Source organism: Bidens hawaiensis, unplaced genomic scaffold (assembly GCF_021521415.1).
Source record: "Bidens hawaiensis isolate Kalapana, Puna unplaced genomic scaffold, B.hawaiensis_p1.1 tig00011824_1, whole genome shotgun sequence".
In the NCBI taxonomy this organism is placed as follows: domain Eukaryota; kingdom Viridiplantae; phylum Streptophyta; class Magnoliopsida; order Asterales; family Asteraceae; genus Bidens; species Bidens hawaiensis.
In genome coordinates this window covers 303,749-326,806 of record NW_027491941.1, presented here as the reverse complement: position 1 = coordinate 326,806, position 23,058 = coordinate 303,749, and the positions used below count along the sequence as shown (strand labels likewise).

The following is a 23,058-nucleotide window of genomic DNA, read 5'->3' as shown; positions in this document are numbered from 1 at the left end:
GTTAGAAGAAAAGATAAAAATGAAGAACTTAGATTAGTTGATTAGTTTGAGGAAAAAAAAGTTGGTTCATGTTCAATATTGATTTTGTTTCTTTTACTTGGCTTTACTATGCTCGGGACAACTTGATATGGTTGTTGGTTTTTTTTTTAGAATCAGAATACAGGCCTTAAAATAAGTTATCTTCCTCCTCAAATCTGTTTAATATAAATGTGTGTAGGCCATATACTTAGGCCTAGTTTTGTTTAATAAAATCCTTAGAATCATGACTTTAGAGTTTAGTCGCCAAATCCAGGTGTGTTCTTGTGTCGTCAAATAGATTATCAATCCTAAATTCTGGATACCTATCATTAAACAAGTTCTAAGATTTGACTTGTTAAGGTTCCCACGGCTGCAACAATCCGGATTTTATTGTGCTCAAGTAAAATATCCCAAGCCAATTCACATGTCAAAGGACGGTTTGGTCAGAAGGTCATGTAACTATTACAGGCTGATTTCAAATCAGGCAAACTGTTAAAACAATCGAACCACAAAATCTGAACTGTTTGGACATCAGACCAGTTAAACTGGTCGACTTGTTTTGATTTGTTCTAACTGATTTGGGCTGTTAGAATGCTTGAAACAGATTTTGAACACCCCTAGAGCAATAAGCACGTTAAGAAATAATAAAAGTGATGTTAAAATTCTATATTTCCAATTCAAAACGCCTAGGAAATCATGATGCCGATGGATAACAAGTCCGCTATCAATCGACAAATGACCTAATAACTTAAAACAGCATGTGCCCTAGTTTGCTTCCCGCTTTAACGACTAATACAAACATCACCACAAAGTAATAAACATTATTCATCTTTAACAACGTTATAGAATCAGAATCGAAAACGCAAACCGCAAATTCCACGAGCCTGCTTCTACCTAGAATGATTCAAAGAATGCTTCTTGCTTTTTCGATCAACTTCTTAGACCATGTCATTCTTGAGTTAACTCCCTTCTAGAAGGCCATTCGACCAGCAAGCCTGCCTTCTGATATCCTCCTATCAATGGCTGCATCAATTGAGCTCATCTGAAACATAACGAGCCCACCACACATGTAATCAGAAACCTCTGAATCAAAACTTGGTAAACAAAACATCATCACGGACTATATTTCAACCTACACCTTTGCTTCTATGCAAAGAATCAGAACTTTCTAGAAGAAGCTGACCTGGGCCAAATTCGTACCGATTGGTGGGTCATAAAAGTTATTTTGTAAGCTGTTATTGTTCCACCATATGAAATACTTGACAATTAAGTATTGGGAGAACATGGAGGATTAAACATATAAACAATTCTAGAAATCAAATACATACACTTGGGTTGGAGAGTCCTCAAGTTGATCCCAGCAACATCAGCAGAATTAAAATTAATTATATAATTATGTTTAGAGTTAGTACCATAAAAAAACTATAATTCCTTATTTGTCATAAAAAATCCCTCAACTAGTAAAAATTACACAAATGAATTCCCTAAACTAATTTTTGTATATTAAAGACCGTAGACTTGTCTAAAATGTACATACTTGTGAAATTCCTTTTAGTATATATACTCTTCAACTGACCAAAATTTTGATATAGTGACATTCTAAAGTTTATCCAAAAATAAGTTATATATCTCATTTTAACCAATTGAAGAATTAATGAATCATTACTCAAAAATAAAAGATCAAAAGTTCATGCACTTTAGACAACTTTAGGGACGTTAATATGCAACAATCAGTTTAGAGACTTTTTTGTGTATTTTTTTACAAGGGTCTTAAATATATCATAGATGCCTATGATAAAAAAACATATTGACCTTTTATGGTATTAACCTGAATAACAATAATATAGATACCTACTTGAACTTTGAAGCTCAGAAAATTGGTGGATGGCTTGCCAACCGAAGAATAGACAAAGGCTCAGATAACTTTCTCCAAACATTATTATTTTGGAATAATCAATAAAAAATAAAGGATTACTCGAATACCTTAACATTTATGAAACAATGTTTAAAACTGAAATCTGAAAACCGTAACATTAGAAATGAAAACGAGTATGGTACAAAGTGCAACTTACCTGGCTTGTTTCATCATGCACCTGATACTTTGGTAACGATATTCTTCTTTCCTCCTGTAAGCAAATGCAGATAAAAAATACAGGATTAAAGAAACAGCATTTAGAAATTTAGAAAATAATAATAAAACCATTTGAAAAATTAACTAGAACAATAACACAAAACAAAAAACAAACCATGGACATTGCATCGTCATCCCACACCAAATAGACTTCGTTTGTTGCTGGCTGAATAGCAGGAGCTTTGTTAGCAATTACAGGTGGCGGTCCAATTGAAGGGCCGCCAGTATTGGGGCCAGAAGCATAAGAATGTGAGCTTGTTACTCCACCTGCACAAACATCAATAAATAAATATTATGATTAAAAAAAGCAAAAACTTTAACCAAGTCTTTCAAGTGTGCTCTAAAGTCACCCTAAGCGTTTTGTTCGTCTAAAGTAACTCAACTTCCATTAGATGTTCTAGTCCTGTGTAACTTTTTCTATAAATGTCTAGTTTTTTAAAAAAAAGTAAGCAAATGAAACATATATGAATATTGGTTGCTAAAAAGTGATATTTTTTTTCAATTAATTTGAAGTAGGAGGTAATAGTAAAGAAAACAAATTCAGTAAATGATAACCAAGTTTCACAATTATTCAACTTAAGTTAAATTAGAAAAAAAAATCACTATATAGTAACCAAGATTCATATATGTTTCATTTGGCTCACTTAATTTCAAAATTTTGTAACATTTATAAAAAATCACAAGTAACTGACTAAATAGTAATTAAGTTGCATAATTGTTTAATTTACGTCAAACTAGAAACAAGTAACCACTGAATTACCAAAGTTCATATATGTTCCATTTGCCTCGCTCATTATAAATATACTACATAGGATTGGAACAACTAATGAATGTTGAGACTTTTAGAACATAAAAAAATACAGCAGGGCAACTTGGTTTTAGTGATGCGGTTGGGAAACTTGGTTACTAACAAAACATAATACCACTTTATTGAAGTTTAATTTGTAGACAAACCTTGGAAGCCAGGAGCAAGGTAGGCCCTCGGCATATTAATGTTATGTGGGTCTGTTGTGTTCAAATCAGAAGGGGTAGTTAACGGGACACTTGTAGGAGCAGAATATGGTGATGTTTGAGAAGGCAAGCCATTACTAGAAACAACTGGAAACAATGGCTGAGATACAGGAGGAGCAATGGGAAATGACGGTTGTAGCCCTGGTGGTGCAGCAGGAGGTCGCATTGTTTGAACCGGGAATAGAGGCTGTGGGACCATTCCTAAAGGTGCAGTAGGAGGGACTGAACCAACTGGGTGCTGTGTGAACCATGGTTGTGGGCGAGGTGGAGCTGGCCAACCAGCACGCGGGACAGCTAATCCAGGATTGTATCTGCTATAAAATTCTCAAAATTAGCTAAATCAGAATAACTAATTGATATCATAGATGCAAAATAAAAGATTAATAGAATGCAAACTATAAAAAGTACATTTTTAATGCATAAAACCTTCGTGATTACATTATTAAAGAAACTACATAAAACTGAATACCAATCAATTAACTTATCGTATCTGACATTTCTTAATTAAGAAAAACTATTTTCCTTTGTGCTACCTTACTGGCCCGACAAGCCCATTTTTCCACGAGATATTTCTCTGTAACTTTCAACCAACTAGTGTGTTTTAAAATGCATTAATGTCCTATGATAATTTGTATGGCATTAAACTCAAATACTCAAGTGTAGACAAACTTTGGACCAAATAATCTAATCTATTCTAGCTAAACAAATAACAGAAATGCTATATGGCAGTATCATACAATTATAACCATGCCATAGTATCAGTTTCTGATACAAACCTCCAACCCATCAAATTCTATTCCCGTCTAAAGATACTGACCGTTTTCGGTATCTATCAGTTTCCTACAAAAATTTCACTGATGTTTCTAATTCCCTACTTAGTGGCGATTTAAAAAGTGCACATAACGTGTTAGGTGGAAAGTCTCCTTATTGACTAGAATCTAGATTTTAAAATACTTTGATTCTTTTTTATCTTTAGTTATATGGTACAAACATTTCCATAAAGTAATCTTAAAGATTGGGCCATTAAACTTAAAAAATGATTAAAAAGGTGAATAATTTAATGGTAGTAAATTATTTTACTGCTACCATGTACCAACTATTCTTTTTGAAACATTTATTTTACATTGTTGTATTAGTTATTTTCTTTTCATATATATTATATATTTTTTATCTATTTATGTATTAGTATTATTATTTTACTACGGGCTATTATTAACTATATTACTGTTGAACTCTAATTTCCTCTTATATTCCTGCATACATATGCTTTTTAGAGCTGAGGGTCTCTCTGGAAGCCACCTCTCTATCCCTTTGGATAGAGATACGGTGTGCCTACATCCCACCCTCCCCAGACCCTACTTATAGCTTTGCTATTGGTGGGACTTCACTGGGTATGATTGATTGATTGATATTTTACATTGTTGGTTCTAAGGTATAATCCTAAAACATTTTTACTTGAATTTTCATTAATTTGAACTACTTGATCTTGTTATTCCTAACAACCCTTCAGAACCTGTTAAAGTAAAGTGTGAGCCTATGAAGCATTGAAAGTGCCTTTCAGGATTAAAAAATAAAAAGGAAGCTTCAAGATTCAAATCTTACTTTCAATTTATGAGTTGATAGGTAGTGATGGTACTAAAAAAGTTCAATAAGAAAATAATTTCAACGTGCACATATTGAAAAAACTTGGAAGTAGTTTGTAAAATGAGTTTTAAAGTTTTAGTGGTTTACAACCGGTACAGGTCGTGGTCATGCATGTCAAAAGAACTCTTTAATATTATCGGTCTGATCTTTACCCTTCAGTCATCTTAAAACATTTTAGTGTAATTTGCATATCTGTTTGTTTTTTGTCTTGACATAAATGATAGAAACTTTGTTCACTAATCTCATCTTACTGTCTTGTCAAAAATACTTTGTTTACAATGTACAAGCGGACAAGAAGGCACGATTATTAGACAAGGTTTTATCATGTATGACAAAATGAAAGGGAAAAAAAGACATGTAAACTAAACCTAAGTATTAAGATGATTAAATGGAATATATAAATAAATTGCATATACAATTATAAACTATAAGTAAAAACTGTATCTGAAAAGCTTCCCTTTTATTTTCATGACAAGTTTTATAGACCATGTATCAAACTCTACAACTACAGATACTACAAGCTCTATAACTTTCTTTATTATGTATTCTTAATAAATCATTAAAAATTTTAATCCTATTTCATGACAAGTTTTATAGACCATGTATCAAACTCTACAACTACAGATAATACAAGCTCTGTAACTTTCTTTGTTATATGTTCAAAATAAATTTTAATAAATTTTATCATATACGTTTTTCTTCCCACTATAATATTAAACAATGAAATTGAATTATAATATGTAATGACTTTTGTTTATCTATCTTTCCATACATGATTTGTAGTTTACTCAATAATAATATACTCATTTTATAATGACAAAGTTTTATCTATATTTTTTAAAGTTTTCCTGAATTTGCATGTGTAACACATGGATCTATAACCTAATTACTTACATAGACTGCATTGTTGATGGAGGATAGCCCAATGATCCTGGTACCATGCCAACTTGGGAAGAAGGAATCTCCAATTTTCCAACTTTTGATGGATTATCGTCTGCAAAAAACAAGTGAAGCAAATAGTTGTTATTTATCCCATAAAGAATAAAATGTGTATGGAGACCTAGACTACCATCATCATCCTTTATAATATTGATATTTGCATGATTACAAACAGAGTATCACATGATTTTTACCAACCAAGTTAACATATTTCTTTTACCTTCTTACTAATAAAAGTAACGGAATATCCCTTGTCTTTGCCATGATAGGTAAAAACTAAAGGAAGAAAACTATGTAACTATTTCAGATAGTTTTCGTTGTACATTGCTATTTAACACAGATATCCTTTAAAAATTAGACTTATGTGAATCCATATCAGATAAAAAGCAATGAACAATAGAGCAACTTCAAAATGATAATGATGAAGTAGGTCAGAAGGGCAAATTTAATACCTTCTTCTCCATAATGAGCAGCCAAGACATCAGGTGGGATCCCTTGCATTCCATAAATTTCAATATCTGTTGATTCTCTTCCATCATTAGCATTTGGAACCCTGTAAGAGAGAATCTTATAAATATAAAAATAATGTTTCAATCAAAAAGCACAAGAGCAATGAATTGAAAAGAAAAAATAGATGTCAGAAACTATCAACATAAAAATCAGATAAAGATTCCATTTAAGTCAAAAAGAACTGAATAACAAGTAACAAATATAAGCAAGGTTTGGTTAAACTTTTAGACAGAAACCTCATAGCCTGATCAATGTGATCTTTATTAACATTTAACAACAGTAACCAAATACATGCAATAGCACATATACAAATCTTGAATCTTTATAATTGTTCATAATCATTAGGAAGACAAGTTTAATTGCATATGTAAAAAGACCAAAACATTCTTTTAAATCCTAATGTCTTCCTCTAATAGACTTCCTTGCTAATGGGTGTGTAGTGTGTATCAAGCGACAATAAAACCAAGTAGTTGATATCTTACTGGAGTTTAAAATATTATGGGACTTGCTAAACAACTTATCCCTTCTGATTCATATATTATTATTGTATACAATGTGAGCTACTATGTTGAAAGCAGCCCACTTTGATGCTACAAACCATGCCTACATGTTGTTTGATTCATGGTTCTCATATTATGACTATGAGGTATAAAGTTAAGTACTAAAGTAGATTCAGATAAAATAATCAAATTCATCTTATCTTATTAATTAATTAATAAAGGGCAAGAAAACACAATTTAGGGCTAATAAAAGAATAAGGGGGTTGGTTGCTTACTTAGAGACGGTTTCTTTATGGACCTGCAAGACATGAATGGCCATACCGCCAGCGGTAGAGAGCTTCTTATGGCAGACGTGGCACTTGAAATGCTTGGCCTTCTGGTGCTGAACCAGGATCTTCTCGTCATCGAATTCTCTGTCGCAGTAATAACACCATACGTCTGACGATACTCTCTTCTTCTTCTTCCCCATCTAATAACAACCACCTAATAATAATAATACTATTATTATTATTATTATTCGATTCTAGGGTTTCTTCTTCTGCTGCTGCTGCTGCTGCTGTCTTTGTTTTCTCCCTTTTTGATTCGTAGATATTGTTTTCGATGCCAATACAATTTGACTAGTTTTGTAAGACTATAAAATGGGTTAGAGTGACTAGGATCGGATCGGATCGGATCTTGTTTAAAAATCGAACTGGGTCGTTTTTTTAAATAGTGCCGGGCTTGATTCGTTTATTTGAACCGGGCTAACTTTACCGTTTCAAAGTAAGTTTTACATCAATCAATTTGTATATTCTCTTCCCGATCAAAAGCCCTGAAATATCGCTTTGAAATTCTGAAAACACTTAACGGAGCTAACTTTTTTTTTCTAAGGAGGTCCAATGAAAACAGACGCGACTGGTGACAGCTATTTTCTGAGGTGAAATTATTATCGGCAAATTAAAAAAATATGGGATTATTAAATAATATTTTTCTTTATAATAATTGCTTCCACCTTCACCTACAAATAGAAAGGAAAACGAGTTTTCTTCACACCAACTTCTTTCTTTCTCAAGGCTCTTTGTATTTTAAACCTATGCAATTTTCCTAAACAAACCTCTCCAACAAACGATCGAAGCTCTCGTGAATGCCGAGAACCTCTGCGACGACCACCGGGCGATCAACATACTAATTAAGGTAATGCCGAAAACTAGTATTAAAATATTAACAATGTTAGCAATAACATTAAAAGTTTGTATTAATAATAATTATTGCTATCAAATATTGATTAAATAACCTTAAAACACTTTTTATGACTTTTATTAGTTATAAAACTGGTTCTGAATTTTTATGAAGCTATTTAATGTCCTTAACTGTTTCTAAGATCTAAGATCTTTAGTACATGCCTAGAAGTCTTTGAGTTGACTTCAAAGTATTTGAAATACTTGTGATAAGCTTTGATTCAATTCATGGCAATAGTGGAAACAATTTGGATGTGTTTGATAAAGAAAATGTGGCTAAACGAAATGGAGTTTGGAATAGAATTGTAGAAAGTTTTCATGTTCTTAAAAAGAGAATGTTATACCTTTTATGGCTATAAAGATAGTTGTGGGCCAAGGCAATTCGAATCTTTTTTGAAATGATCATTGGATTGGAAATGAAACATTGGCGTCAACTTATCCAAGATTGTTCAATCTTGAAAAAAAATAAATAAGGTTTAGTAAAAGCAAAGAGGTGTGATCAACACTGGATATGGGATTCGTGTCGTCCTATTGGAGGAGTGGAGGAGATACAATGGAAGTCGATGCTAGACCTTCTCAGTCATCATCATTGCCCCTCGAATAGGGACTCGTGGAAGTGAGATTTTGAAGATCAATCGGATTTTGTGGTAAAACAAATAAGGAAGTCGATAAAAAGAAACTTGCCCCTGAGAATTTCATGGCAAACTAAATGTAATAAAAGTGTTCCAAAAAAGGTAAACATCTTTGTCTGGCGGCTTTTTCTTGATGGATTACTGACCAAAGCTAACCTCTCAATAAAGGGTTAGATGCTTCATGCATTTTATGTTCTTTTCACCACTCTTTTAATTATTGTGGGGTAGCTCATGTAGCTTGGAAATCGGTTCTTACCTGGCTTCAATTATTAGTAAGACTGAACACAATGGAACCAAAGAACGTTTATTCATGGTTGGAGCAAAATCAATTAACAAAGAAGAAAAAGAAACTACTTGTAGATGGAATTCTATTTAGTACTTGGTAGGTAATTTGGAAAGCTAGAAATGAAGCAATTTTTGAAGCTAATAACTTGAAGACGGGGCTACTCTAGACGTGCACAAAACAATCGGTTCCGGACCCGAACCGGTGTACCCGACCCGGAACAGGTTCCAGTTCGTACCCGGTGGACCTAATACCCGGTTTGGGTATTTATATACCCGAAATCCGTACCCGGTTTCACATATTATATCCCAAATCGGTTCGTACCCAGTTCCATTTTGTAACCAATTCCGGTTCCTACCCGGAATAACCGGTTCCGTCGGGTTTTTTTTTAAAAGTCAGCTGCAGGTCAAACTATTACTGTTGGAACCGGTTCCATTGGTAATATAGCCGTTGGAACCGGTTTTTGAGAGTATTATATATGTTGTAACTGGTTCCAAAGTTAATATAGTCGTTGGAACCGGTTTTTGATGCCCAAAACCTTTATATAAATTGTTTTTCACCCCTTGTTTCACCACCAAACTCTAAAAAAATCTAAAATACTTCTCGTTTAGCAAACCCGACCATCCCGAAAGTGTTTGGGTCAATGTCGGTTTTTTGTTGGAGTATCTTGACGTGTTCAAAACCTCAACAACAAAGTTATCGGGAGTTTATTATCCTACTAGTTATTGGGTTTTGCAAGAATTGTACTACATGTCTTCTACTTTTAGAGAGTTCGAGGAGAAGAACAAACTATTCAAGAATATTGTTGCGGTAACGAAGGAAAAGTTCTTAAAATATTTTGAAAACATACCGACGGTCTTTACTTGTGCCGCCGCTTTAAACCTCTATTGGAATGTTCATGGGGTTGAGACAATGATCGAGGAAATATTTGACAACATGGGTATGCACGAGATCGACCCGAAGTTATCGATGGAAGCGAAGGAAAAGTTTAAAAAAAACATTCAAGACCTTTATGACCATTATTTTCAAATTTATGGTCCAAGCACGAGATCGTCTTTTGTGAGGCAAACGACTAGTAGGACGTGCAAGGACAGACTTATAAACTTGATGAATGCGGTTCGTGAATCGGCATCTAAGAGGCAAAGAGGAAACACACAAACTAGCGAACTTGGTCGATATAGTGGAGCAAACTATGTTGAGGGCGCAAAGGTCGACGAAATTCGCAATATTGATTTGTTGGCTTGGTGGAAAGGAAAACAAAACGAATTTCATATTCTATTCTCCATGGCTCGTGATTTGCTTGCCGTACAAGCCTCAACGGTTGCTTCCGAATCAGTTTTTTCTCTTAGTGGGAGGGTATTATCAATGCGAAGAACAAAATTAACTCCCGAGTCTCTAGAGGTTTGCATTTGCCTAAATGACCATTTGGATGCGGTGGATCGTGTACAACACAAGGCAAACTTCGAAGACGAAATACCAATAGAGCATCCTATTCATGAGGAGGAGGCGGAGGACGGGCTTTCTTCCGATTATTCGGGTGGTGAAGAAGACGAGGGTGAAGACTAAGAAGACTTGTTATTTTTATTTGTTTTAGTAAAATCATTTCTAACACGATCAAAGTTCATGTAATATTTAGATTTGATTTGTTTAATAACTACCTTTGTTTTGTTTATTACTAGTAAAGGTTTATTTCTTTTTAGTCATGATTAATTTTTTGTTACCTTTTTAATAACGACGAACATTTTATTTATATAAACAACAAATATTACAACCTACATTATTAAAACATGGCGATACTAAACATAACAACTTAAACTAAATAACAACGTCCGTCGTTTTAATCCGGCGTTCTACAACGATTAAGCGTTGTTACCGGCGGCGGTAGGTGCTTGAGTTGTAGAGCCGGACGACTCTCCCGCTTCCGCTTTCTTGGCATCCAAACTTTTTTCTCACGACAATACTTATTGGTATGCTTGCGTAAAGTGGAGTTCGACACCGCTTTCAGAAACTTCGAGCAGTACTTGCACCGATCCATCTCTTCTGAGTCGGTCATGACACACAAATCGTAATGTACCCAAACATCGGGGCATCTTTGTCACACCCCGACCAAAGGCGGCGGATGCCGAGATGTAACGATTTCCCATAAGCACATGACACTAATTAAAGAGACAATATTTAACAAACTCATTTCATTTCACAACATCGGAAATGTCATATAACATACTTGTTTCATAAGATAAACATAACAAAATATAGCAAATAAATATTGTTCGTTTTTGCGAATATCCTAAAGGTCTCGATGATGTTTTCTCCAACTCCATAATCAACCAAGATGTAAACCTGTAACATTTTCATAAAATAAAGTTTATCAACACAAACGTTGGTGAGCAATTCATAAGTTTGACATATAAATATATAGTAAGAAAGAGCCACAAAACTCGTATACGAAACAATAAATAAAAGAAATAATTTGGATAAAATCGCTAATAGAATTACGTTAGCGACACCTAACTATAAGAGGATGCCAAATAGTCTAGGATTTTATAGTTATCGTTAATTGCATTACGTTAACGACACCTTGCTATAAGGGGATGCCAAATAGACTAGGATTTTATAGTTTCACCAACCAAAAGCGATAAACACATAGGCATATAATCATAGAACACCAAATCGGGCAATTATTCAAGTAAAGTATACAATAACGTTTGTGGTTTAAGATTCAAGTATAAAACATTTAGTTGAATAAGTATGAAATGTCACCCCCAAAACAAAATATGGAAAACGGGGTATGAAAGTACTCACGCTCAAGTAATAAACTTGAAAGATGATAATTTGGAGATTTGCCGGAACGACGAGTTTAACGAACAAAGCCTAAAAGGAAATAAGTCTTGAATTTAGAAAGGTTGTCTTGAAAGTTTTTAAATAAAATAAATGTTGAGAAATGTAAATAATTAAAGTTTAAGGTTTTAAATGTAACTATTTAAGGATTTATAATAATAACCCTTTAAAAATGTAAGTTTGCTCGAAACCGGGTTAAAACATCTAACCTTAATATTTACTCAACCTATGTTAAGTAATAAGGTGGGTAAAATGCAAGAATGCAAGTCCCTTTGGAATAAAGATACTAAAACGGGTTTTTAACGAGTGTTCGGGTTGTTGGTTCGGGTCTTGATAATTGGTCAAACCCAAAGTCAACTTTCCAAAATATTAAATGTTATGAGATAACTCATAAAAATCCAATAAAGATCTATTGTTTTAGAACTAACATCGTACGCTAAGCGAGTGTTCGGTTTTGTCGGTCCAAACTTTGTTATGAGATCAAGTTGGATCCAAATTTTCCAAGTACTTAACAAAATAATTAAAATCAGTTTGTAACTATTTTGAAAGAAATATACAAGTCTTGATAGCTAAAAATACACTTGTGTGTCTTAAGTGAGTAAAATCGGATTGGTTCGGTTTCCATCTCAAAACAAGTTCATGTATGGTTTCCACATGCCCATATACCCAAGAACTTGTATAATAATGTACAAATGAAAATACTTAAGTTTTACAACCAAAAAGTTAACAATAAGGTCTTTAAACAAAAGTTCGGTTTACGGTTCGGATCTAGTTTCGAGTCAAGACCGATTTAGAATCCACAACCCATAACCATAGAACTTATAAAAATGATTTTATAAACTGAGATCTAACATTAAAACTGTTAGGACACGGAAATTTGACACTGTGGATACGTTATCCTGGCATATGTCTGGATCAGTTATTCTTAGCATGTATTCAAGATCATATCAGAATCAAGGATCCTCAGTATTTATTACTAATTAACGGTTGTTCTCCTGTGTACTCTTGTATTTAGCAGGTGTAACGGTTAGAAGACTCAGTCTATCCACTAACTCGCAGTCAAGAAGATATGGCACGTGGTCAAATGGCTGTAACACGTTTAGTGGGGATAATGGCGTATTTATCGGGCTTCTTGTTGAGTCATAAATAATTAAGTACTGAGGATATGTTATTCTTGAAGACGTGTCTGGATCAATTGTCCTTCTGAAGAATTCCAGAGCTATGTCAAGATCAATGATCCTCAGTAATTGGTATTGTTAACGACTGTTTCTTATGTGCAGATTAATATTTGATAGATATAACGGCTCAAGGACCTGGTCCACCATATATTTCGCTACAAGGCTCCTTTATGCACGTGGTCAAAGTGATGGGAGTAGCTAGTGGAGTAGTGCCTTAAAAATAGGAGCTAGTTGTTATTTTCTTTTATTATTTATATTGAGTTAAGATCAATGCTAAAACACATAAGGACACAGGCATACTCTAGCTTATAGATCTATGCAAACACACACATTAGTATCGTTGTACTCATTGATCGATAACTCCACTCGTTGTAACCCTTTTTTGTGATTAATAAAGTGGTGATAGACGATTTGTCATCATCCGGGGTTTTTTTCCTTTGATCTAAACAAGATCAAGGGGTTTTTCCTCACAACAAATCACGGCGTTGATCATTATTTCATTCATATAATCGTTATTATCATCATTGCACCATACCTCACAATTACATGTTTGGATACATTAACCTTAGCAGATTTTTGTCCAAAACAATTTGGCGCCCACCGTGGGGCGATTGGTGATATAATCCAGAAAATACCCTATAATTTTCAACCTTTTCATGCCCATATCACTATCAATGGTCTCTCAATCAACCTCTGCTTCATTAACTATGTCATCTTCGGTTCCTCACTCCTCAAGAACTTTGCCACCGATGCCTCCTCCAATTACGGGAACGACAAGGGCTGCTGCTGCTGGAAACAAGACGCAACTGCCAGTCTTCCAGAGCTCGAAAACCACTGCTTCCGCTCCGGTGGTTAGTACTAACAATGATGTTTCCTCTATGTTATCGCAGGTTAAGGCTTACATGGAGCAGCAAACCAAGACTAACCAAAGGATCCTTCGGGAGATAGAGGATCTCAAGAAGACTAAGAGGCCAGCAGAGGATCACACCCCCTTGATGCCTAGGATGTTGGATTTCACCACTCCAGGATCCTTGGCTCACTTCACGCAAGGATCATCTATCCTCCAGCAAGGATCCATGGGTCAACAAACTCAAGGATCCTCGATCTTTCAACCAGGATCATCCATCCTTCAATCGGGGTCCATGGGTCAATTAGCTCAAGGATCCTTAACCTTTCAGCAAGGATCATCTATCCTTCAACCGGGGTCCATGGGTCAGTTAGCTCAAGGATCCTCTACCTTTCAGCAGGGATCATTGTTCCTCCAACCAGGATCCTACGGATCATATCCTCAAGGATCCTTCAACTCTCAATCATTGGGATCCTTTATCCCTAATCAAGGATCCTTAGGAGTTCAGCATCAGTGATCTTCCGAAGTCCATGAGGAAGATATAATTCCCATGCAGACCATTGCCTCTGGAGGACCGACCCCTGTAGCGGACGCTTCTTACTTCAGCTACTCATCGGGGATGCCAACCTTCACCAAGCAAAGAGGTAACTTTTATGATCCTATATCCTTAGATGCTAACCGTGGTTCCATGCAGGATGCAGGTATCAACCAAGCTATGGCTAAGGAACTACAAAAACTTAAGTATGTAGATCTATTGTTTTGAAACTAACATCGTACGCTAAGCAAGTGTTCGGTTTTGTCGGTCCAAACTTTGTTATGAGATCAAGTTGGATCCAACATTTCCAAGTACTTAAGAAAATAATTAAAATCAGTTTGTAACTATTTTTAAAGAAATATACAAGTCATGATAGCTAAAAACACACTTGTGTGTCTTAAGCGAGTAAAAATCGGATTGGTTCGGTTTCCATCTCACAACAAGTTCATAGATGGTTTCCACATGCCCATATACCCAAGAACTTGTATAATAATGTATAAATGAAAATACTTAAGTTATACAACCAAAAAGTTAACAATAAGGTCTTTAAACAAAGTTCGGTTTACAGTTCAGATCTAGTTTCGGGTCAAGACCAAGTTTAGAATCCACAACCCATAACCATAGAACTTATAAAAATGATTTTATAAACTGAGATCTAACATTAAAACATGTTTAAACAAGTATTTAACAAAAGCTAGTAAACAAAGTTCGGTTTACGGTTTAGAGCTATTTACGGTTAAACCGAAGCATAGACACTTAAAACCCATAACCATGGAACTTGTAAATAAACTACAATGAGTAGAAGTAAGCATGAATAATATGTATAAACAAGTTATATAAGTGTGTGCGTGTGTATATATATATATATCAAGAATACGAAGTCCTCAATGAATCCTTGCCTTACGAGGTTCGAAACCTCACCGACCGGAATCGGAGAAGTAACTACCAAAGGTAACTAGGGGTGTATATTATATATATGTTGTACCACAAACTTAAGCAACAAAACAAAAATTAAAGAATGATTCTTGATTAATTATTAAGAAACCTTGAAGAGATGAAGTTGTGTTCTTTGTTTGGGAGAGAAAAGATGAGAGGTGAACAATGGAAATGAAAGAGATGAGCTTGTTTATATAGGGAAAGAGTGAAGGGTTGGGTATAAAGATTCTTTTATGGTTTGCATGAAAATGGGTATGTTTAAATGGTCAAACAATGCATAATAAAACAAATATAAAAATCCAATATTTTATATATTTTAAATGACAAAATCCAATATTTTATATATTTGAAATGTTCGGGTTATAAACGGGTCGGGTTTACATAACAAAAGTGACCCGAAATTGACGAATGTCACAGTATCCCCTACTTTAGAAAATTTCATCCCGAAATTAAGTTGATGACGATGATGCAAACAAGTGTGGATACTTCTCCTTCATTGTGTCTTCTCATTCCCAAGTGAATTATGTGCCACGCCGTGATTCCCATCGAACTTTAACTAACCGAATACGACTACACTTGGTTTTCTTCTCGTTGCGATCCATGATCTCAACGAGTCGTTCAACCATGACCATCGACTCATCGACATGTACTTCGTTGAGAGGTATATGGAGATTACCCTCGGCTAAGCACTTTTTAATATTCGAAACATGAAATGTCGGATGAACACCGGCATGTTCTTGCGGTAGTTCGAGTCGATAAGCTACCTTCCCAACGCGCTAAAGGATTTTGAAAGGACCAACAAAACGAGGAGCTAGCTTACCCTTCTTTCCAAAACGGACTACCCCATTCCAAGGAGATACTTTTAGAAGGATAAGATCGTCAACATTAAATTCGATTGGTTTTTGCCGTTTGTCGGCGTAGCTCTTTTGACAACTTCTAGCGACTAGGAGGTTCTGACGGATTCGATCAATAACATCGGTGGCTTCTTGGACCATTTCGGGTCCCATGATTTGAGCTTCACCGACTTCGTTCCAACTAATCGGAGAACGACATTTACGACCGTTGATGTGTGAAAAACGTATATAATGTTAAATACCAAGTTTTACCGAATTCACCTAAAAAACACACAATCGGCAAGTGTACCGGTCGCAATGTAGTTAGCAAGTAAGAACGGATATCGAACCTAGGACACTATGGGTAAACTCTAATTAGTAAACCTAAAAGATTACTAATGTAGACTTTCTTTTGATTTATATATATTTTTTTATATTACTTAAAACTAATAAACTTAATTAATTATAAATTAAACTAAAAATAAAACTTTATAAAAATTGGGTTTTGCTAATATGCGAGAAATGACTACCTAGGTAATGGAATCCTACTAGTTAAACTTAATAGCTAACGAACTTGACTTGGTTGAAAAACAATATCTTAACAAAATATGACACTAAAGACCACTAAAATACGCTAGATCGCCTCCCGGCCTCACCAACGACACCCTAGAACTCTAATGACATGTGAAGCTTAATTGTTAAAGATTTGGATCACCTCTCAGTCTCACCTTACCTAATAATACTATGGTACCCCACAACCCAAATCACCTCCCGGCCTCTTCGGATACAATATATATTAATATAAAGGGGATATTTTTAATTAACTTGAACAAAACTTGTATCACAATAATCTATGGGACGTAGGCTAACCCACTCCCGTGCAATTATTACCCAAACCCGCAAAAGACAAAGATGACACAACACTAAATTGCCTCCCGGCCTCTCTAGTGAAAGAATAATAAAAATCTAGTAAACTTTTATAAATAATTCTTACGGTTATTTCGACCATAAACCGCAAACAAGTTGAAAACACAAAGTAGCCAACCTAATCAAGCGCCAAACAATCTCCAAAAAATTATTAAACACAAGTGGAATAAATATTAAAGTAATAAACTAGATTCTATTACGCAACAATATTATGACCAAACCAATTAAAAACTTTTACTATAATACCAAATCAACCAACGCCAAATAAGTAGTTCGTCAAACCATCAAATCTAACATAGTACTCAACCAAAACCTAGGTAGTGTAAAGTATTTAGCTACTCATAAAAAAATATGAAACAAAAGTAAAAGATGAATTATGGTCCATAAGAAAATAATTAAAATTGTTTCTGTCACCTACTCGATGCTTGTATGCCTATGTTATTCTTCTTTTAGTATCTCCACATGACCAACAAGAATTCACAAAAGATTTGATGGAGCTCTCTGTTGACTTTTCTTTCTCTGAATAGTAGAAGCATCCACCACTAGAGATGATCAAATAAACCGGTCCTGGAACCGAACCGGTGGACCCGAACCGGTTCCTACCCGTTTTTTGTAGGAACCGGACCCTATCTGATTCAACCCGATGATCCGTGACCGGTTCTTGCATTTCTGAGTGGGGGCGGGTAGGAACCGGAACCGAACCGGAACCGGTTAGGAACCGGTTCCATCCGGAACCGGTTCCTAACCGGTTCTAGCCGTTGGATCGAGTATAGCCGTTGGAAATCGTTTTTTGGGCCGTTTTTTGACCGTTGGGGTCAAAAATAGCCGTTTTTTTGGCTCCCACAAGCACCTCACTACTAGTATAAATAGGTATTTGGTGTCATGGGTTCATCACAACACTCAAAACGCAAACCCGAACGCAAAAAAATACAAAAAAACGCTATTACAACGTTTTGAGTTCTCTAATCTCTTGTTTTCTCTTCTTCTATATTCATATTTGTTGTTATGGCTGCCTCACAATCATCGGTTGGTCAAGGTTCCAACGCCGAACCAAGTTTCGTTCGTATTGTACCTCATAATCGTAATCAAGAGATTTGGTGCAATTGGGATTTGGTTGAATTGAGTGACCATTCATTGAAGGCTCGGTGCAAGTTTTGTGGGGTTTATTTAAACCCACTTTCGAATTCAAATTTGAAGAAACACATCGAAAAACCGTATTGCAAGGCGTTGAAAAAGAACGTCGATTCGCAACAAACGCAAATGGATAGTGAAGGCGGAATATTTACATACCAAATTGATCGAGTTCAAGATCGTATGGCGAAGTTTGTGATTCAAGAAGCTTTGCCGTTTAGCCACTTCGACAACCCTCGCTTAACCGCCATGATTCGAGATACGCTTCAACCACAATACACTCACGTAAGTCGTCATACTCTTAAACGTTATTGTTTAAAATTGTGGAAGAAGGCCAAAGAGGTACTAATTGCATATTTTGAAAATATAAATACGGGAATAAACTTAACTAGTGATGTTTGGTCGGCTCCACATGGTCTACCCGAATCTTATCTTTGTGTCACCACTCATTGGGTAGACCCGTCATCGTGGGAAATGATGAAACGCACCATTGCTTTCGAACTCTTTGAGTATCCACATACGGGAGATAATTTGTTTGAAATTTTAGATTATGTTATAAAAACTTATAAACTAGAAAATAAAATATTTTCAATGGCATTTGATAACGCGTCGAATAATACATCGGCGGTTGATAAATTAAAATTAAAATATACGCCGATTTACAATGGTGTATTTTTTCACTCAAGGTGTGTTGCACATATCAGTAATTTAATCGTGCAAGACGGACTTGCTTCGGATGAGGTTACATCGGTTATAAACGATTTTAGACTAATGATACATGAAGTTTTTAAGAAAAGTAAAAAAAGACAAATGGAATATAGAAAATTTTGTAAAGATACGGGAAGAAAAGCTTTGGGAGCTAATTGGGATGTACCTCATCGATGGAATTCCACTTGCATAATGTTTCAAAGTGCTTTGAAACAAAGAGAAACTTTACAAATGTTTCATTCTAGTATTGCCGAGAATGATTTGGCAATCCCCTTTTCAAATGAGAAATGGAAAATTATCAATGACTTATCGACTTTTCTTGAAGTTTTTAAAACATCAACTACGAAACTATCGGGAACGTATTATCCGACAAGTCCCTTGGTTCTTTCGGAGTTATTTTTAATGGTTAACAATCTTAAAGAATTTGAAAATAAAAGTCCAATGTTTTCAAACATCATATTACCAATGAAGTTTAAATTAAAAAAATACTTTCTTGAATTGCCACCGGTTTTTACTTGCGCCGTCGCTTTAAACCCAATGTTAAATGTTACGGGGGTTGAATGTGTGATAGACGAAATTTTTTCAGCCTTAGATATGCATGAAGTTGACCCAAACTTTTCAACAGAGGCAAACAATTATTTTAACTTGAATTTTAAATTTATGTATGACTTTTATTTAAATAAATATGTGTCAAACATACACATGCCTATGGGGGGTCTTCATCAAGTTCAAGTGCTACTAGAGTACGAGATCCCATGATTAGCCTTATGAACACCGTTCGCAACGTAACGGCTAAAAAACAAAGGGGTAACACCCCTTCAAGCGAACTAGGAAGGTATAGTGCAAATGATTACTCTACCGGTTTATCCGAAGAGGAATATGGCACTTTTGATGTTTTGGCTTGGTGGAAGGTAAAGGAAACCGAGTTTCCGATTCTTGCCACCATGGCCCGTGATTTACTAACCGTCCAAGCTTCTACGGTAGCTTCGGAATCCGCTTTTTCTCTTAGTGGCAGGGTAATATCGGTGAGAAGAACAAGACTAAATTCGGAGTCGGTGGAGATGTGCATTTGCTTAAAGGATCACTTGGACTCAATCGATCGTATTCAACACGTAACCACTCTCGAAGATGAAACACCACTTGATGTTCGAGTGCACGACGAACAAGAAGGCATTTCTACAAGTAATTCCGAGGAAGAAGTCGCCGCTCAATAATTATGACGAACAAGAAGGCTTTTCTAGAAATAATATGTCACAACTTTATATTTATAAGTTTAATGTTTTGTTAGTTTGTTTTTGAAGATTTTAAAACATGTAACCTTTTTTTTTTGAACTTCTTAAAGTAAATAAAATGAATTTTATGTTAATTGTTTTTTTTTATTTTTCATGTTATACAAATACGAATCGTAGTTTAGAATCCAAATCGCAAACGAAAAACGAAAAAAAAAATTTTTTTTTTACACTGTAACCGGTTGGAACCGGCTACAGTACAGGAACCGGTTTAGGAACCGGTAAGAACCGGTTAGATAGGTTAGGGGTCCGAGGGTGGGAGAACCGGTTCGAGCCTGGAACCGGTTTAAAATGGGGTTTTGAATATAGGAACCGGTTAAGAACCGGTTCTGGTTCCTAGTCCCAAACCGTTTTGAACATCTCTATCCACCACTAAATTATATTCGTTCTTGTTTTTCTTCACCGCGCCACCAAAGAGGTAAAAAAATTCAATCTCCTTGTCTTCTCTTATGAGACACACCCAATTATAGTATATATCTTCCGCCCTCTTTTCTGCCGTGTTCATATATTAATAGAATATTAGGGTTTTTGTTTTAGTTCTTCTTTTTCTTCTTTTCCAAGTTAACAAATCCCCTTATTTGATGAAGAGACGAGCCGACCAACCCACCAACTTTGATCCATCATCACATCAATTATGGGCCCACTTATCAACGAAACAAAATTTGTAACCTTCAAAATATTAGCACACTCAGTTGTCAATTATAAGTGGACATAGCACATTTAACTTTTTTTTTCTAAATACATAATAATAACCAAAAAAGATTTTAAGTTATTTTATAAGATTCACATGCAACGACAATTCAACTCTTTCTTCATATTTATTTACTTTCATTTATTTAACTTTGTGAATTAACTCAATTAAATAGAAAATAAAAGTAAGTACAAATCACATAAAACTTGATTGTATTTTTGTTTGTTTTAGCTTGTTTTTCACTTGAAACTTTTAATATCTATATACGAACCAATTAAAGGTACTATTTAATAAAGACCAACTCAAAAATCCTTAAAAGTGTAGTAAATATTTATACATTTTATATATAATTTAGCTCATATCAACCGTAAAGAGCTTCGAAAGGAGCCATCTCAATGCTAGAATGATAGCTATTGTTATACGAGAACTCGATGAAAGGGATGTGAGAATTCCAATTCCCACCAAAATCAAGAACACATGCTCAAAACATATCCTCGAGTGTTTGGATCGTATGTTCGGATTGACCGTCGGTTTGAGGATGATAAGCGGTGCTAAGATCGAGACGTGTTCCCAAAGATTATTGAAGTGAAAGCCAAAAATGAGAGGTAAAACGAGCATCACGATCAGAAATGATAGTCAATGGTAAACCGTGTCGGCACACGATTTTCCGAACATAGATTTGAGCAAGCTGCTCGACAGAACACTTCTCGCGGATCGGAATGAAATGAGCATATTTGGTCAAACGATCGATGATCACTCAAATGCTATCGTTGCCTTTTTGGGTGTTGGGTAATTTAGTGATAAAGTCCATAACAATGTCCTCCCATTTCCAAATGGGAATCGGTGATTGCTCCAGTAGACCAAAAGGTCTTGATGTTCGGCTTTGACTTTTGAGCAAGTAAGACATTTAGATACAAACAACGCTACGTTCTTTATCATACCCGGCCACCAAAAGGTAGCACGAAAATCGAAATACATCTTATCTGCACCGAGATGAACGGAATACCGCGAATTGTGAGCTTCGTCGAGTATACAAGTACGAAGGTCGTCGCGATTAGGAACCCACAAACGATTGAGAAAGTACAAAAGACAATCGGGTTTGGTTTCGAGTTGAAGTTCGGCACCACATGACATTTCGTCGTACATGTTACCTTCTTCAACGGAGGTACATTGAGCTTGGAAGATACGAATTTTAAAGACCGGTTTGAACAACGACACTTAGAAGCAGAACAGATTTAACATTAACCTTTCGACTTAAGGCGTTGGCGACAACATTCGCTTTAGCAGGATGGTAGCGGATTTCGCAATCGTAATCACTAAGTAATTCGGCCCATCGTCGTTGTTTCAAGTTGAGATCTTTTTGGTCAAAAATATGTTGAAGGCATTTATAATTAGTAAAAACCACACATTTCGTACCATAAAGGTAATGTCTCCAGATTTTGAGAGCGAAAACGACGGAACCAAGTTCGAGATCATGAGTCGTGTAGTTCTTCTCGTTGACCTTAAGTTTCCTTGATGCGTAAGCGATAGCTTGACCTCGTTGCATGAGAACACAACCAAGACCTTGATGAGAGGCATCGCAAAATACAACAAAATCGTCGTTTCCATCGGGAATGGTTAGAATGGGAGCATTGCAAAGCATGTCCTTGAGAGTTTGAAAAGCTTCCTCTTGCTTCGAACCCCAATCGAATGGTTTCCCTTTATGAGTGTGGGAGGTAAGAGGCAATGAGATCTTAGAAAAATTTCGAATGAAACGCCGATAATACTCGGCCAAACCAAGGAAGGATCGAATTTCCGTTGGAGTCGTTGGAGTTTTCCAATTCCTAACGGCCTCAAAGCGGGATTAACATGAATACCTTTGTCGTTTACGATATGTCCCAAAAATTGAATTTCCTTGAGCCAAAATTCGCATTTGGGGAACTTGGCATAAAGTCGTTTGTTTCTAAGAAGCTCGAGAATGGAACGCAAATTATTTTCATTTCCGGCTTCGGATTTAGAAAAGATAAGGATATCATCAATAAAGACAGTGACGAATTTATCAAGGAATGTGTCACACCCCGGTTTAGGGCCTAGGCATGTGACCACAAGTTGTACCTGTTTTGTAAATACATCAAAGTTGCGGTTTATTTTAGCGGAAAACTTTGGTTGAATAAAATATTAATTCATTTGAAAAACTTCTCGGATAATAAATACCCGGTGTTTGATTTATAAATCTTGTTTAAATATTGTTTGCAATATTTTAATATCTAAAAACTGTGCC

The 23,058-nt window shown here is 35.4% G+C and overlaps 1 protein-coding gene across 3 annotated transcripts; it reads right to left on the bottom strand.

The window, feature by feature from the left end:
* Positions 1–592: 592 nt before the first annotated feature.
* LOC143539207 (protein SUPPRESSOR OF FRI 4-like) lies at positions 593–7,316 on the bottom strand. 3 transcript variants are annotated; one of them, XR_013136396.1, is made up of 8 exons: positions 7,029–7,313; positions 6,196–6,296; positions 5,699–5,798; positions 3,104–3,474; positions 2,265–2,416; positions 2,091–2,144; positions 887–1,060; positions 696–807 (listed from the first exon to the last, which is right to left on the bottom strand). XR_013136396.1 is itself a non-coding variant. In XM_077032588.1 (7 exons), exons 1-7 carry the CDS (start codon positions 7,220–7,222, stop codon positions 989–991), a joined length of 1,041 nt encoding a protein of 346 aa, XP_076888703.1. In that variant the 5' UTR covers positions 7,223–7,316; the 3' UTR covers positions 593–988. The 3 variants fall into 3 exon arrangements, 2 of the variants coding, with proteins under 2 accessions (XP_076888703.1, XP_076888702.1); XM_077032588.1 differs by having other exon boundaries at positions 593–1,060; positions 3,104–3,471; positions 7,029–7,316; XM_077032587.1 differs by having other exon boundaries at positions 692–1,060.
* Positions 7,317–23,058: the final 15,742 nt, after the last annotated feature.